The sequence below is a fragment of the Mizuhopecten yessoensis genome, unplaced genomic scaffold (genome assembly GCF_002113885.1).
Source record: "Mizuhopecten yessoensis strain PY_sf001 unplaced genomic scaffold, ASM211388v2 scaffold716335, whole genome shotgun sequence".
Taxonomy (NCBI): Eukaryota; Metazoa; Mollusca; class Bivalvia; order Pectinida; family Pectinidae; genus Mizuhopecten; species Mizuhopecten yessoensis.
In genome coordinates, this window is record NW_018480065.1 from 117729 (window position 1) to 136068 (window position 18340).

The 18340-nt window shown below is 36.8% G+C and overlaps 2 protein-coding genes across 19 annotated transcripts in view; one reads left to right on the forward strand and one right to left on the reverse strand.

Annotated features, from left to right (window-relative positions):
* The window catches only part of LOC110443252 (serine/threonine-protein phosphatase 2A 56 kDa regulatory subunit delta isoform-like), a 45017-nt gene extending 37294 nt beyond the window's left edge, over positions 1-7723 (forward strand). For 16 of the 18 annotated variants that reach the window (XM_021487350.1, XM_021487349.1, XM_021487345.1 and 13 more), the window contains one exon: positions 3263-7723. In XM_021487350.1, the coding sequence (XP_021343025.1) occupies positions 3263-3324 (62 nt within the window). In that variant the 3' untranslated portion in view covers positions 3325-7723. The remainder of the gene's footprint in view (positions 1-3262) is intronic. The other 2 variants (XM_021487354.1, XM_021487369.1) reach the window with 1 other exon arrangement.
* Positions 7724-8401: 678 nt separating this feature from the next.
* LOC110443251 (hornerin-like) lies at positions 8402-17416 on the reverse strand. Its single transcript, XM_021487344.1, has 8 exons — positions 17304-17416; positions 16872-17007; positions 16339-16473; positions 15960-16084; positions 11563-11670; positions 10043-11227; positions 9123-9596; positions 8402-8596 (listed from the first exon to the last, which is right to left on the reverse strand). Exons 1-8 carry the CDS (start codon positions 17370-17372, stop codon positions 8480-8482), a joined length of 2349 nt encoding a protein of 782 aa, XP_021343019.1. The 5' UTR covers positions 17373-17416; the 3' UTR covers positions 8402-8479.
* Positions 17417-18340: the final 924 nt, after the last annotated feature.

Below are 18340 nucleotides of genomic sequence, written 5' to 3' on the forward strand. Positions count from 1 at the left end.
TTGTAGTCACACTGGGTCCCTCCCTCTCACCACCCCCCAGTTTGGTTTTGTGTCACATTGTTGCTAACCCTTTGCAGTACACCTGTACCTGTATATATCAACAGAATGTTGACGAGTATTTTGTTCTAGAACTTGTGCATGATAGTGGCTTTTAATGAACAAAAGCAGTGTTGTTTTTTAGTGATGAAATAACACCCTAAGGGCGAAATGGGTTGGAAATCATGTTGAGCTGTATATACATAAAATCATAATATAATCCAGAGTGCAAACTGGAGACTTTGTATTACTTTTCAGAGTATAAGTCAATAAGACCCATTACCATTAATCTTGTCTAGTAATGCCTGAAAGAATATAACATTACAGCTTTTGTCTCCCAAGTTTTACAGTCAGAAGGGTGATCAGAATATATCAGAAAAAATATACCTTTATTCATTATCTGGATACTTTCAACTCTTAAGTGCTTTTGCTTGACCAAGTTTACATTTTGGTTTTTGTGTCGCCTGCAATGCAAGGCGACATAGAGGTATAACTTTGTCGTCGTCTTATGTTGCATCGTTCGAAACAAGTTTCTATGCATGATTCGAGTTACCTGGGGTTGATTGAACTCAAACCTGGTACACATATTGCGTACCAATATAACTCGAACGAGTTCGCATTTCAGAAGTTTATATGCATTGGGCATCAAATTTTGATGGGAGTATTATGGTATTGGGTTGTCCGTCCGGCTAAACTTTTGTTTGTCCGGCAATCTCCTCCTACATTTTTCGATCGATCTCTTTGAAACTTGGTATACATTATAATCATGATATGAAGTTGTGTCTCCCTTAAAAGAATTTTGATTCGACAATTTTTCAAAAAGGAATTGCCCTTTGTTCATTTCAGTATTTGATTTTTTGTCCGGAGAACTCCTACATTTTTTGACAGATTTCTTTGAAACTTAGTAGGCTAAATAATCATGATATGAAATTGTGTTTCCTTGAAAGAAATTTTGATTCGACAATTTTTGCAAAAGTAATTGCCCTTTGTTTATTCAGTATTTGATTTTTGTCCGGCAATCTCCTCCTACATTTTTCAACGGATCTCTTTGAAACTTAGCATACATTATAATCACAATATGAAGTTGTGTCCCCCTAAAAAGAATTTTGATTCAACGATATTTGCAAAAGTTATTGCCCTTTGTTCATTTCAGAAACAATAACACTATATGGCATTCGACGGGCATATATTGTTCTGCTCCGCGGTACTCTTGCTGGTGGAGTTATGCCCCTTTTATTGCCAAATAAGGGCATTGTATCGTAAATGCTAGATATTTTTCATTTTTTAATCAATTCCTTTCAAATTTTGTACTGTAATGCTAGACGCAATAATGTTCAACATATATTACAGGTTTTTCTGTCAAGTTTCAACTTTCCACGTTATGGCATATTGCACTTGACATAGCATCGTTGTTCATCTTTTTTGCCGTTAAATTTTTCTTGTTTCCACGATACCTAAAGCCAAAACACTTTTGCTAAAAGCGCTGAGCAGGAGACACATCCACTCCTGTGGAATTCTTGTTTACTAACCCAAATGTATAAATTTTAAAAGTCATGTGTAAAGATTTGTCAAAAAACTAAATACAGTGTGATGAATTATGAAAGTAAATAATGTATTATGTCATTTTGATTATTGTGATGTTGAACTTCATGCACATAACATTTTGCATGCTTACATTATAGGCTTGGCATGTTTATGCAGAATGTTGATACTTTGTTTTAAAAACTTTAAATTCGGAAGTAGATTGTTTTCAGTTAGAGTTGTGCATACCTTTTTGTACTTTAAATCTAGTTAGGGTTATCGTAGTTGAAATTTGGCCATGAATCACCAAAACTTTATTCTGAGAGAGAGAAAAAGGACTGACTTTTAGAAACCGATAACTTCAAACTTAAGCTGATACTACTCCAGTACCGCTTCTAATTTAATGAACAATTTGGTCTCAACAAGTTCAGTATCCCCTCTAGCTTGACCAGATCAACAAGTTCAGTATCCCCTCTAGCTTGACCAGATTAATATGTTCAGTATCCCCTCTAGCTTGACCAGATCAACAAGTTCAGTTCCCCTCTAGCTTGACCAGATTAACAAGTTCAGTATCCCCTCTAGCTTGACCAGATTAATATGTTCAGTATCCCCTCTAGCTTGACCAGATCAACAAGTTCAGTATCCCCTCTAGCTTGACCAGATCAACAAGTTCAGTATCCCCTCTAGCTTGACCAGATTAATAGGTTCAGTATCCCTCTAGCTTGACCAGATTAATATGTTCAGTATCCCCTCTAGCTTGACCAGATTAACAAGTCAGTATCCCTTCTAGCTTGACCAGATTAACAAGTCAGTATCCCCTCTAGCTTGACCAGATTAACAAGTCAGTATCCCTTCTAGCTTGACCGGATTAACAAGTCAGTATCCCCTCTAGCTTGACCAGATTAACAAGTTCAGTATCCCCTCTAGCTTGCCCAGATCAACAAGTTCAGTATCCCCTCTAGCTTAACCAGATCAACACGTTCAGTATCCCCTCTAGCTTGACCTGATCAACAAGTTCGGTTCCCCTCTAGCTTGACCAGATTAACAAGTCAGTATCCCCTCTAGCTTGACCAGATTAACAAGTTCGGTATCCCCTCTAGCTTGACCAGATCAACAAGTTTAGTATCCCCTCTAGCTTGACCAGATCAACAAGTTTAGTATCCCCTCTAGCTTGACCAGATCAACAAGTTCAGTATCCCCTCTAGCTTGACCAGATTAACAAGTCAGTATCCCTTCTAGCTTGACCAGTTAATTAGGTCCAGATAATTTAATACCCCTGTTCACTTCAACAGATATTTTGGTTTGGACTCAGTTATCCTAATTGGTTTTCTTTCGAAAAAGTTGACAGACACAGCTATCAAACTTGAACAATTGTCCTAGACCTGTCTCACTGTTATTTCAATACTTTCATGTTCTTATGGTGTACTAAATTAATTCTGTACTGACTTTGTGTATCAACTTGAACAGAACTAACCAGATTGTTTACCATACTACATTTTGGGTTTCGGAACTTTAATATCATACTGTATTGTACGTATTATAAAGGCAACGATATAAAAACAAAAAAAGAAAAAAGAAAAAAAGTATATACTGTGGTAACAGATTTTAATATCTATTGCTTTTACACTTATGAAATTCGATATTACTGTTTAAATATAAAAGCTTGAATATTTATGTTTTTTTTTTCCCCTTTTCATCGTTACAGCTACAGAAGAAAAAAGCGAAAGAAAAACCACTGTTGCGCCGAAAGTCCGAATTACCACATGACATGACTATGATAAAAGCTCTGGATTCTCATAAGCGATCAGATGATTTCCTTTCTACCTCGTCTGAGGGAAACAACTGATACGTCGGACACAAACCTAGCCGAATGGACACCGTAGAAGAGGGCGACGTTTTTACTTGCTTTCACTGGACAATCATGCTAACAAACATGGGGACGTGGGGCCCTAGCCTGACCAATAAGGGATGCAGGGCCCTGATCAGGCTGACCACTGGGACACTGATGACCAGGAAGGTGACCATGTGATGCGAGTCGGTACTCAGCACAGTGAGGCTGTGTGCCGCGTCTGGTAGTGTGTAGATAATCATTATACATAGATATGAATATTATATAAACAAATCTTTAATCTATTCATTTTATTATTGTACATAGTGTAAGATTTATAATTTTAATTTTTTGTTTGGTTGCATGTACAGAACTGGTATAAAAACCTGGCTGTGGAAATGGTGAAGGGGAAATATATGTATTTAAATATACTTTATAATGTAAAATACATGTTGATGTGATCAACTGACAGGTTTCAGTTCCATATCAGACGGAGTTGTTCCCTCTTCACTACTAAATCAATCAGGATTTTATACGTTGTGTGTAAATGTGTCTGATAGTGTGTTTTTATAATGATATGGACCAATTTTTTTTTTATAGGAGAGAGCCAACTCTAAATAAAGAGGTTATAGGTCAAATTGTCACAAAGAATAACAACATGGGTTAAAAAAGATAAATAATGATATAAATGCATCAGTAATGAGTAAGATTATTTTCTTTTAATGAAGAAATCTACCTGGAACTAGTGTGTAAGAAATATGTCGTATTGGTTGTACGAGAGTGAGTATGGAGGCGAGGTGAACCATTGGCCAGCTTTTTGACCAAGGTAACACACAAAATTTGTGTAAGTTATGTTCATTAACACGTGTGAAATAGACGTTTTATAGTCAAACATGTTCACTCCTTGCACATGAAATAGTTGATTGGAGTAATGCGTGTTGGTGAAGCTTTATCTGCTTTTTAGTCTAGATAAAGAGGCCTACATTTTGTATTGAATAAGGCAAGAAAAGCTGGAGGTTTAAAGCTGGAGTGGAGTTGTTATAGATGTGTTTGCAGGATTTTTGTTCGAAGGAATAAATTATTTGGTTTTTGTAGCTGAATAGTATGTAGCTGTTCTGAAGGGCTATTCAGGGTAGCTGGTCGGTCGTGTCCAAGCACAAGTCATTGATATTGTCTTGCACAGCCTCAGGTTCTGTGGTATCCAGGCAGTATCTGTGGATGGTGCCTCAACTTTGGCAAATTTTCAGGTTCTGTGGTATCCAGGCAGTATCTGTTGATGGTGCCTCAACATCGGCAAAACTTCGGGTTCTGTTGGTATCCAAGCACCTTCTATCAACGGTGTGTCCAATGACGTGCATAACGTATCCAGGCACTGTCCACCGAAGGTTTCTTGACTGACCTGAATGACCCCTGGTTCTGTAGTATCTAGACAACTCAGCCATGTGCCAAGTGTTTCTGGGGAATGTAATATGTTAGCATCTGTGATTCTTTATGGGAACAATTTTTGGGATATCTCTGTGGTCATACTACGTTATGTGAGAATTACACGATACCTTTCTTGTGGACATCCAGAACATTTTCTTTATCGTGGTCTTCATATGATTAGGTTACTTTGCCTACATCGACCTTGTTATTATAAATGGTGATTTTAAATTATTTCCTGGTGTTACGTTGATCATCTTACAAGGGTTTAAACTGCAGTGATCAGTGAGACAGAATGATTGAACCTCGTCGGTGTTTGGTGATGGTCCAAATATATCACATTTGTTTGAATATGCGAAATCACAGAGAAGTGTCTTGACAATGTCCAACATTCCCTTCACAGTTTTGACCTTGCAATGGATGGCCGGTCCTGAATTTGTAGATCTAGATGTTTGTGAATGATCCCCTTTCCGGCTCCCGTTAGCTCCCAGGGATAGGTTTAGATTGTAAGGAGTGGCAGACTTCTCTACAATTTTCCTCCCCCTATCTGTTGTCCACTATGCAAATCTAAGGAGGTTTAGGCTTAGAGTACAGGAAGCTGTCATCACTGTATTCCACCCAGGGTAAGCTGTGTACAGGAAGCTGTCATCACTGTATTCCACCCAGGGTTAGCTGTGTTTGTGAGTTGGAGCGGTGCGACTGTCATGATTCACTTACATCATTTCTCTTTTAGACAATTTTTGTAGGAGCTTTTCACCTGGTACTGTATTGGTGTTCGTCTCGGTCAAATCTTGGGTAAATTTCACCTATTAGCAGAATCATAATTAAAGTGCTTTAGATATACATGTAATTGAAAAACATGTCTACAACAAGAGATGTTAAGATAAAATTTGTGGTCCCAAATATTTAGATAGTGTAACATCATCCAGTTTACATTGTGTTGCTGATTATGAATACAAGTTTTAACTGACATGTGCTACCAGGCTCAAGGAACATTATGCTGTTTATCAGATCAGTTCTTCATCAGTAGGTTGATGTGATGTACTTTGTGAAAATGAACAAATCAGCCTGTATTATTATGTTCGATTTTGTATGGTATTTGTGGAAGTTGAGTGGTAATGTATCAGACATACACTGTGCAAAGATGCATGTTTTCAAGAGATTATTTTTCTCATTTCTAATCCTAGAAATGTTCATTACGACAGTTCAAATGTTGTCAAGAATCATCTGGAGTTCAACATTCTGGAATTGTATTATCTGAACACTTTTCAAGCGTCCTGTTTGACTCGGACTCATTCTATTCTATATCAGTGATTATAGAATGTTCAAAAGTACAATATAAACTATAATTAATCAGGGCATTTTTTGTGATCATCAGACTTAAGAATGGACTATCGTAAGTGTAAGGCAATGGATTTTAATGAATCCTGTTATTGAAAAAGTTAAATTATGTGATTTTGTATGACCTTTGTGCTGAAGTTCCCCTTGTGATATATAGGACGCATTTAATGAAATACTCGATGCTCAGAAACAGTTATATATAACCCAACATTTATACTAGTGGTAATGAATACAAACCATGGCCCAGTTAGGATGTGTATTCCATGGCCAGTTTGTCTAGTTAGTAATGATGAGGTATATACAGGAATTTAATTAACACTACAATCTGAAGGAGTTTATAAACATTTTCATTAACTCCTCTACAATATTTTATAAATGATTTTCTTAAAAAGGCTTTTCATATTATAAACTGAATGCATATCACTGTGAAGTATTTAATTTAACTTTACATAATAGGTTTATGGTACATTATCATTCACTCGAGCAAATTGTATTTGTTTACTAAATAGTTTAGTTGCTCTCTCTCTCTCTCACTCTGCTTTTTGTATTTATTTATTATTGATGACAATTAGAGGTTAAGACTTATTTACCAGTAGGGACCACATAATCAAAAGGCAATTTTGGATTTCGTTTGATCAGAATATTTCATTAAAGTGATGTCAACAGCCCATCCCTGTGATAGTGTACTGTGACTATCAGATATGTACACACAAGATTTTCCTGTGTTTTTCTGAAGTGGTGTATTTAGTGTACATGAATGATGTACATATTTTATTTCAATGCAATTTGTACCTTACTACAGTCATAAGTAGAAAAAAATGCAATCTTTTATACTGTATGTAATATATATTTTTCTCATTTCAATACCCCATGTCCAATTGATAATCATTATAGAAATAGATCATAGTATTTAAACAAAACATGCAGAGAAATATATCTGATATGCAAAGCTATAAAGAGTGCTGGCAGTATCGATTGCTACATGTATTTTGGTTGTGTTGATCTCGTGAACTTTTTGTCTCTAAATGATAAAAAAAAATGCACATCGTGAATGTTTATGAAAACAACTGAAAAAATAAAAAAAATACCACAACTTTCGATATAATGATCCTATTTGATTTGGCCGGTGTTTATATAGTTTTCCTTGTGTATTTCAAGTCCTCATCTGTTTGTGGCGCACGAATATATTATTATGATCCATGTATCTCATTTTAAGCTTGTTTCTTTTAAATGCAATGAGCATTTTAGTACTGATCAGTGATATATACTATATTGATGTGTCGTGCGGTTACCTGTATGACGACGCAAGATAATGTATGAATGGATTCATGGATATGTATTAACTGTGATTATTTGTAGTATCATCATTTTTTTTATCAGGAACAAAACTTATTTTATGGGTGGTGTAAGGAAACGAATGCCTGTCTACCCCAGATTTAATGAATCAGCAATGGTATTACTGTCATCGCAGAAACTTGATAATGGTGGCTGTAATGTAATGAACTGTTGTCATTCTACAGAAACAAAACACTTGTCTGTACAATAAAACAAGTAGTAACTTGTGAGAATGAAGAACTTGCTTTGTCTTTTTCCTGCCACAGATGATTTCCACACTTAACTGCGGGCCCTTTCCTACAGCATTACCTTTACAATGCATGCTTTCTGGACTTACTGTTCTCGCCATAATTAGCACCCTCCCGCTTTTGAGAGGAGTTGGAAATTATATAAACTTCTTCACCATCCCAGACCTGACCTGACTTGGTCAATAACTTACGGTACTTGCACATTCAAGTGGAGATTTATGGCTAATCTCTCCTTGTAGCAGATGAAACATTTGTTATTGAAACCTCCAGTCAACTGAATATTCATAATGTCCTTTTATACTGAAACCATGGTTGAAGCTATACAAGTTCTATCATCACTCACATTTTATTATCCTAATAAGTGCCCCTTTCAATGTTAATTTTGAAGTGCCCGGGCACTAAATACGGTAATGAAAATCACAAACAAACATTAGACAAACTAATCTTGGATGAGTGGGCCTAATGAAAATGAAGATTTGTTTTTTTAAGTATGTGAATACTTCATTAATCACTGAATGTGTGTGCTGTACTGTAAAAAGGTCACTGTGACCTTCATTCTGAGGTCAGAGATCAAATAAGTGCTAAATAATTTCTTACCCCAGGGTAAACTTGTATAAACAAGATGCAATAAAACAGATATGGTTTTTTTTCAAAAATTGTATTAATAAATTAACAATTTCAGAAAATACCAGCTTCTATCACAGATGTTTTAACTTCAATCACATTTTATTTGAGGATGTAGTTTAAACTATTTTGGAATGTTCTTGCACTGAAATTCGTCCAGCCATTGTTGTACGTTCTCCAGCACATCATCAAATGAATCACCAGCACCAGTATTGTGATCCTGCCCATCGAGGTCATTCCCCTATGGTAAAATAATAAATAAACATACATTGATAGCATTATTGCTGGTAAGAAATACTGGTACATCTTTTTCATTGACTTTTAGATTTATTTAAAACACATTTTGCAACTTTCTACAGACTTGCACTTGTTCAACTTTCAGTATTAAAATAAAAACGAGAGTTAGGGGTCAAACTTGAGGGCCTATCCGTCACATTACAGATATTGCTAACCAGGAATTGGAAATGCTTAGTATCAAAATGAAAGATAAATATCCTGCCAAGGGAAGTAACTCTAAGCAAAAAGACATGTTTGTTAACCTTTCGATACATATTAAGAGATATTGCTCTCAAATCGAAAAAAACAGATCTGATAGGAAACAATGTGCAGGTACCCTTGACTGAATGATATTTGATTATGGATATATATTGCAGTTAAAATAAAGGTGCAATTCATGTTAACTTCTATATATAGCTTGACTTAATTTTACTGTCAAACATGACTTGCGTATCAAGTCGTTCCAATACATGAACAAAGACATACTTTACCTGGATTGAATAATTATCTCTGGCTTGGCCTGTACTGAAATTCAAATTATCTATTGTCATTCGATGTTGTCCAAGGTCATTGAAGCAGTCTGTGTTTGCCACATGCTGGTCCTGTTGAGAGGACACTCCAGTATTACAACTGTTATACAGAGGATATCCATCCTGGTTAAGTGAATCTCCAGAGGGCCCAATACCCGTACATGTATCAGCAGGATGGAACATCCCAGCTTCTTGGCTTTCGTTATCATCATTACCATGATGTATGCTGCTCATACTGTCTCCACATAGCCTTCCTTGTGTACCTACACTAGGAGCATGGATTTGACTGGAGAAATGACGAGGTTGACTGCAGTGATCACCAATATGTCTACGCCTGATGAATTCTCCACAACACTCTGTCCTTGAAGACTCTGCCAGGTTTGATAAGCCAAAACCACACCTATCATCCTGTGTAAAATTCTTGTCTGTCCTTATCTATTAATAAAATAAAAGAACTTTTGAAATATTTATCGATACAATAACAGAGAAACTTATATTTATTTGTAGGATCCATCAGTACCTTAGGGTAGTCTAGATGTCTACCATACAATTCCATAATGTGTAGTGAACTCTTCCTGAACACAATGCCACAACCAACATCTCCATGTGACCGGTGTTACATGATTGATTTGACCCGAAACAAGATCCTGAAACTAGGATGATTCTTTGATGATACATCTGCTGTGTTTCTGTGACCAGATTTGTATCTTTGCTGTAATAACTGCAGATCTTTGTGAAAATTTAGATTATGTAAAAAAAAAAAATGCATTAAAGCATATTAAGATTCCTAGATTTATATAATACAATACAAACCGCTACATATTGTACTACTTCTTGAAATTAATTCTTTTCATAGCAATGCTTTCACTAGGAATACATACCAGAGGTGTTGTGTGTACCATTAGACCACTCCCTGCAGAAGGTCCTTGCTCAAGGCCAAAGAAACCACTCGGTGTCGAAGTTTTATGTCCAATGCCTGAGAAACCACTCCCTGCAGAAGTTTCATGTCCAAGGCCTGAGAAACCACTCCCTGCAGAAGGTTCATATCCAAGGCCCGAGTAACTACTCCCTGCAGAAGGTTCATGTCCAAGGCCCGAGTAACTACTCCCTGCAGAAGTTCCTTGCTCAAGGCCAAAGAAACCACTCGGTGTCGAAGATTCATGTCCAATGCCTGAGAAACCACTCCCTGCAGAAGTTTCATGTCCAAGGCCTGAGAAACCACTCCCTGCAGAAGTTTCATGTCCAAGGCCTGAGAAACCACTCCCTGCAGAAGTTTCATGTCCAAGGCCAAAAACCCCACTCCCTGCAGAAGTTTCATGTCTAAGGCCAAAAAAACCACTCCCCACAGAAATATCATGTCCAAGGCCCAAGTAAGCACTTCTTGTAAGGGTTTCTTGTCCTTGATCTGTGAAATCACTCCCTTTGGAACTTTCTCGTTCTGGGGTGTTGAAACTGGCTTTTGTATGGGTATATGGTACTGCAAAAGGGAAACCACTTCCAGTAAAATTTTCATGTTCAATCTTTACAGATTCACCCTCTGTAGAATATTCTTGACTTATTTCTGTGAATCCACTGTTAGTAAAATTTTCTGCGTAAGTTTCTTGCGCTCTGCCAGTAATGGTTTCTTGCCTTATTCCCTCTGTGAAACCATCCTCTGCAGAGATTTCATTTCTTAGATCTGTGAAACTACTTTCATTAAAGGTTTGTTGTCCTTGGCCCGTACAATAACTGGTAAATATTTCATGCTCTAGGTCCGTGTAACTACTCCCAATGGAGGTTTCTTTAGCTCCATCTGTGAAACTCCTTTCTCCTGAAGTCTCTTGCCCTAGGTTCGAGAATCCACCCTCGGCTGATTTTTGTTCTGGGTCTGTGAAACTCGTCCCTGCGGAGGCTTCATCATGGTTTGGATTGGTAAGAGCACAACCTACAGAATCTGACTTTGATGAGTTGGTCTTGATTGGGGAATGATTGTTTGCCTTTGTCTGACCTCTGACTCCACACCTTTCACTGGCGATGTTCCATAATCTGTTCGTGACCTCAGACTCCACAACTCGACTATTGTTAACCTGGGGAAATATCAGCATTCATCTCAAACCCTCACAGAAAAATTGATAAATGCTACAAGATATTCACTTTTAAGATTTCATGATGTGATCAGGCGTCTGAAATATTGCTTCGGTGATAATTGGATGATATTGGAACTTGTCACAATACACAAAAGTATTAGGACTTAAAATTCTCTTTCATGTTTCAAAAGGTTAGTCATATTCCAAATACAACTTGACACATGATTTATTTTTTCAGGGATCTAGTTAAAAACCCCAATAAAAAGATGTCTTTAAACATTGTATCTTATTCTTATAAATGGCCCAGAACTAGACACACATGGCTGTCAGATTACCGAAAGAAGACTGAAGCACTGTTGGCGAAACTCCTCGTTGTTGCTGTGGGACAGGATATAGGAAATAGACTTGACCATGTTGGGTATCGCCTTGGTGTAACATTCTGTCTGAGGTCACAAAAAATAATCTTTAGTACACTAACCTAGCTAGTGTCTATACCAAATCCTGTATAGTCATGAATCTTTACACTGTATCCAAGGTAGTGACTATACCAAATCCTGTATAGTCAGGAATCCTTACACTGTAACCCAGCTAGTGACTATACGGCATCCTGTATAGTCAGGAATCTTTACAATGTAACAAAGGTAGTGACTATACCAAATCCTGTATAGTCAGGAATCTTTACAATGTAACAAAGGTAGTGACTATACCAAATCCTGTATAGTCATGAATCTTTACACTGTAACCAAGGTAGTGTCTTTACCAAATCCTGTATAGTCAGGAATCCTTACACTGTAACCCAGCTAGTGACTATACCAAATCCTGTATAGTCAGGAATCTGTACACTGTAACCTAGCTAGTGTCTATACCAAATCCTGTACAGTCAGGAATCTTTACTCTGTAACCTAGCTAGTGTCTATAACAAATCCTGTATAGGCAGGAATCTTTACACCGTAACCAAGGTAGTGACTATACCAAATCCTGTATAGTCAGGAATCCTTACACTGTAACCCAGCTAGTGACTATACGGCATCCTGTATAGTCAGGAATCTTTACACTGTTACCTAGCTAGTGTCTATACCAAATCCTGTATACACTGTTACCTAGCTAGTGTCTATACCAAATCCTGTACAGTCAGTAATCTTTACACTGTAACCTAGCTATTGTCTATAACAAATCCTGTATAGTCAGGAATTTTTATACTGTAACCTAGCTAGTGCCTATACCAAATCCTGTATAGTCAGGAATCTGTACACTGTAACCAAGGTAGTGACTATACCAAATCCTGTATAGTCAGGAATCCTTACACTGTAACCCAGCTAGTGACTATACGGCATCCTGTATAGTCAGGAATCTTTACAATGTAACAAAGGTAGTGACTATACCAAATCCTGTATAGTCATGAATCTTTACACTGTATCCAAGGTAGTGACTATACCAAATCCTGTATAGTCATGAATCTTTACACTGTATCCAAGGTAGTGACTATACCAAATCCTGTATAGTCAGGAATCTGTACACTGTAACCTAGCTAGTGTCTATAACAAATCCTGAATAGTCAGGAATCTTTATACTGTAACCCAGCTAGTGCCTATACCAAATCCCGTATAGTCAGGAATCTTTACACTGTAACCTAGCTAGTGTCTATAACAAATCCTGTATAGTCAGGAATCTTTATACTGTAACCCAGCTAGTGCCTATACCAAATCCTGTATAGTCAGGAATCTTTACACTGTAACACAGCTAGTGACTATACCAAATCCTGTATAGTCAGGAATCTTTACACTGTTACCTAGCTAGTGTCTATACCAAATCCTGTACAGTCAGGAATCTTTACTCTGTAACCTAGCTAGTGTCTATAACAAATCCTGTATAGTCAGGAATCCTTACACTGTAACCCAGCTAGTGTCTATAACAAATCCTGTATAGACAGGAATCTTTACACTGTAACCTAGCTATTGTCTATAACAAATCCTGTATAGTCAGGAATCTTTACACTGTAACCCAGCTAGTGTCTATACCAAATCATGTATAGTCAGGAATCGTTACACTGTAACCCAGCTAGTGTCTATAACAAATCCTGTATAGTCAGGAATCTTTAAACTGTAACCAAGGTAGTGACTATACCAAAGCCTGTATAGTCAGGAATCTTTACACTGCAACCTAGCTAGTGTCTATAACAAATCCTGTATAGACAGGAATCTTTACACTGTAACCTAGCTAATGACTATAACAAATCCTGTATAGTCAGGAATCTTTACCCTGTAACCTAGCTAGTGTCTATAACAAATCCTGTATAGTCAGGAATCTTGATACTGTAACCTAGCTAGTGCCTATACCAAATCCTGTATAGTCAGGAATTTTTACACTGTAACCCAGCTAGTGACTATACCAAATCCTGTATTGTCAGGAATCTTTACACTGTAACCCAGCTACTGTCTTTACCAAATCCTGTATAGTCAGGAATCTTTAAACTGTAACCAAGGTAGTGACTATACCAAAGCCTGTATAGTCAGGAATCTTTACACTGTAAGCAAGGTAGTGACTATACCAAATCCTGTATACTCAGGAATCTTTACACTGTAACCCAGCTAGCGTCTTTACCAAATCCTGTATAGTCAGGAATCTTCACACTGTAACCAAGGTAGTGACTATACCAAAGCCTGTATAGTCAGGAATCTTTACACTGCAACCTAGCTAGTGTCTATAACAAATCCTGTATAGACAGGAATCTTTACACTGTAACCTAGCTAGTGTCTATACCAAATCCTGTATAGTCAGGAATTTTTACACTGTAACCCAGCTAGTGACTATACCAAATCCTGTATTGTCAGGAATCTTTACACTGTAACCCAGCTAGCGTCTTTACCAAATCCTGTATAGTCAGGAATCTTCACACTGTAACCAAGGTAGTGACTATACCAAATCCTGTATACTCAGGAATCTTTACACTGTAACCCAGCTACTGTCTTTACCAAATCCTGTATAGTCAGGAATCTTTACATTGTAACCCAGCTAGTGTCTATAACAAATCCTGTATAGTCAGGAATCTTTAAACTGTAACCAAGGTAGTGACTATACCAAAGCCTGTATAGTCAGGAATCTTTACACTGCAACCTAGCTAGTGTCTATAACAAATCCTGTATAGACAGGAATCTTTACACTGTAACCTAGCTAATGACTATAACAAATCCTGTATAGTCAGGAATCTTTAAACTGTAACCAAGGTAGTGACTATACCAAATCCTGTATACTCAGGAATCTTTACACTGTAACCCAGCTAGTGTCTATAACAAATCCTGTATAGTCAGGAATCTTTACACCGTAACCAAGGTAGTTACTATACTAAATCCTGTATAGTCAGGAATCTTTACACTGTAAGCAAGGTAGTGACTATACCAAATCCTGTATAGTCAGGAATCTTTACACTGTAACCAAGATAGTGACTATACTAAATCCTGTATAGTCAGGAATCTTTACACTGTAACCAAGGTAGTGACTATACTAAATCCTGTATAGTAAAGAATCTTTACACTGTAACCTAGCTAGTGTCTATACCAAATCCTGTATAGTCCGGAATCTTTACACTGAAACCCAGCTAGTGTCTATACCATTTACACTGTAACCTAGCTAGTGTCTATACCAAATCCTGTATAGTCAGGAATCTTTACACTGTAACCTAGTTAATGTCTATACCAAATCCTGTATAGTCAGTAATCTTTACACTGTAACCTAGCTAGTGTCTATACCAAATCCGGTATAGTCAGGAATCTTTACACTGTAACCTAGCTAGTGTCTATACCAAATCCTGTATAGTCAGGAATCTTTACACTGTAACCTAGCTAGTGTCTATACCAAATCCTGTATAGTCAGGAATCTTTACACTGTAACCCAGCTAGTGTCTATACCAAATCCTGTATAGTCAGGAATCTTTATCTTCTGTCTCGCTGTTCATTGATTCTATAGTCAAACTATAACCGAAATCTTAAAACCTGATAATTAAATGTAAATATTGCTCTATACAGTGTTTGGTTTAGACAGGTTGCTATTAAATAAACAAAATTTAAGATAATATGGCATTACGTAGCATTCAATTGAGTCGCAGAAGAGATTGATGTTATTATAATGTTGGTGTTGTAACGGCCTTAATGCTTCATTGTCAACATAGATATTGTCACTTAGTACCATTTTAGTAACTACCGTAATGCACAAGTTGAAAATATCCAAATTACACATCTGAATTCCAATATTAGATTGGGGTCTTTCAACATGACTTATCTAGGGGTTGAAATTCTGGTTGACTGGACCGTCTTTTAGGGGTTTGCTGAATCTTAAAGTATTTCAACTATTCAACCTTCATGTCAGCTTGCTGATCATAAGGTAATTAAACTTCCGATGCGTTACTGAATAGATAATTTCTCATTCTTTGCAGATCATTTGTCGAGAAAAAAATTGATTTTATAATTACATGCAGCATATCTACTTTAAGATGTATTTAAAACATGAAGTATCAAAATCAATTGATTTGAAAATTGTTTAAGTTCAAAAACGTTTGTTTCTTTTTTTCAGAGAATATGACTTTGAATCCCTATAAGAGTAGCTTTAGATATAAATTTCAATATTTGTGAAAAGATGATGTATTACAGTTTGTATTATCTGGTTGTAAAGAGAAAGAGGCCGAAAACTCTCAGCATCAAGTATACAGTATATCAGTAACTGATAGGTTTAACTGTACCTTTCTGTCCGTGTCCCTGTCTGGCTTTAGTAGGCGGGCCACTACTCCTGAAATAACCTTGTCTATCTCCTGTTGATGGTCCGTTAAAATACTGGGATAATTCTTTTGGAACCATGCACAAAAATCTAGATTTTTCACAAACAAGAAAAATACCACAGTAATTTCTGATGTAAATAATTGACAAATAGTTTTAATATCAAGCACATGCATAATTTCATAAAAGCAGAGATTTAAAAGTTTTACAGAAGAACAGTGTTTATTAGGTCTTTTATTGTATATCTCAAGTTGTAGTTACATACATAACAAATATTAAGACAATTTTACTTTCATTATATTATTTCTTTGTGAGTCAGAGAGAGAAAGAAGGACAAATTCCTACCTAGCTTAGCCTGTATAGGCTGACCGTCGATCCCAAAATGGACATGGATAAAGAGAGCAAACTTGCTGTCAACCTTCTTGTGTGTTTGTGGCACCGTAGACTCCAGCAGAGCAGCACAATGACTGGAGAACCTGTCTGGAATCAATCACCCATACAAATATTATCTTCATCTTGCCTAGCTATAACTGAGATGGAGGATGTTTCTGGAGTAACAGGTGATGCCACAACAAAGTGAATTTGGTAAACGTTTTTTGACCATACAGGCTCTGCAGTCTACCTGCGATAATTACAGGCCATAATTACCACCTGTCTTACAAGAGAACTCAGAAAAGTCAATTACAGGATCATGTAGGTTTTTCTCTCGGTACTCTTTTGGCACTCCATTTTCCTCACATATTAAGACCCCCATATATACACTACCACATGCACTTTGCTGGAATCTACAGAATTTGCATTAAATTTTTATCATAATGTGTTTAATTGTGTGCACAAAATCAACAAACATCAAATGAGCCTAACATCCATATACCTACCTTCCATTGAAGCACTAGTGGCATGAATGTTCAGACCATACATGTTCCACGGAATCTGTTCCAGAGGATTATATTGGGTACTTGTATCTTTCAACACTGGGAATACAGGGACAGCCTCTGGACCAAAAAGGTACAGCTGTGGAGAACATATAATTCATTTAAACTCACAACAGAAGACTTACAGTCAGGCATTTCATCCAAGAAAGCCTGGCACAATATCTGTAGTTACTTAAACATCTGCAACATTTGACCTTGCCAAATAACCTTGTGCAACCTTTGATCTTGACCTTGTGTAAACTTTGACCTAGGTAACCTATGACAAATGGCAAATGGTAACCTTTGACCTAAGTTAATAACATTTAAAAGTTGATCAATCCGGTATATAAGAACTCACTGAATCCCAAGGAATCTGTTTGCATGAGATTCACTTACATTTATCAGTCCTGCCGTAGCACAGGTTCCAAGTCGGCCACCTCCTCCTCTTCCTTGTACATAGTTCATATGAGCTACTACTTGTAGAGTGACAGTGTTAGGATAGGAAGAATCTCCCGTCCCCTCACACGCAGATAGCTGGGTTATCTCACTACAGACAGGCACTACAAATCGACTGGTACAAACATACGATGTGTTTCTGAAATAATAAGATAAGTTTATTTCTGGTACAAGTTCATTTCTTATCCTCTACATCGGATTCCAAATAATACATATATATATACATAATAAATCACAAAGTTATAATGTTCATATGTTGCCACATCATTTTATTGATGAATTTCAGATTTATAATTATACAAAAGTAGGGTACACGTAGGTTGTTCCATATATGCAGTGAAATAAGTTTTGTCGGAGGCTGGTCCTTGCCCATATATATATCAAATATATTTTTTGTAATTTGAAAGGTTACACAATTTACACAGCAGATCTTGAAAAGCCACTGACTTACCCATGCCTCCTTTATGTAAACTTTTAGTGCAATAGACATAGCTAGATATTACCATTTCTCCCACATTAACCACTACTGTAGATTTTCTCACTCCCGATTCATTGGATAAACCTGCCAGGAGTAATTGGTAAACAGTTTTGGTTACCCACTAGTGGGTAACAATAGAGGGTTACACCCTGGACCAACTTTCATTGGTCAATATTCTAATTAAGTAGCAATACATTTCGACATCATCTTTCATTGTGACATCACAGTTCATGGCAATTGTTTCCTCGATCGGAAACAGGAATTATGCAATCCCAAAAGTAACATAATTATGATTTTCTGGATATAATATCTGAAAGTTTCAAGAGAAAATAAGATCCCCAAACTTGTGATGGTTGAGTACCATGTTTATCTAGCTCTCTTTAGTTAATTTCAAACTTTCAAACACACTCAGTTATACCTTGTGTCTTTTAAACAATTTGAAAATTAATTAACTTGAGATAGATATATAAACATGACCACCAATCATCACTCATTGGGA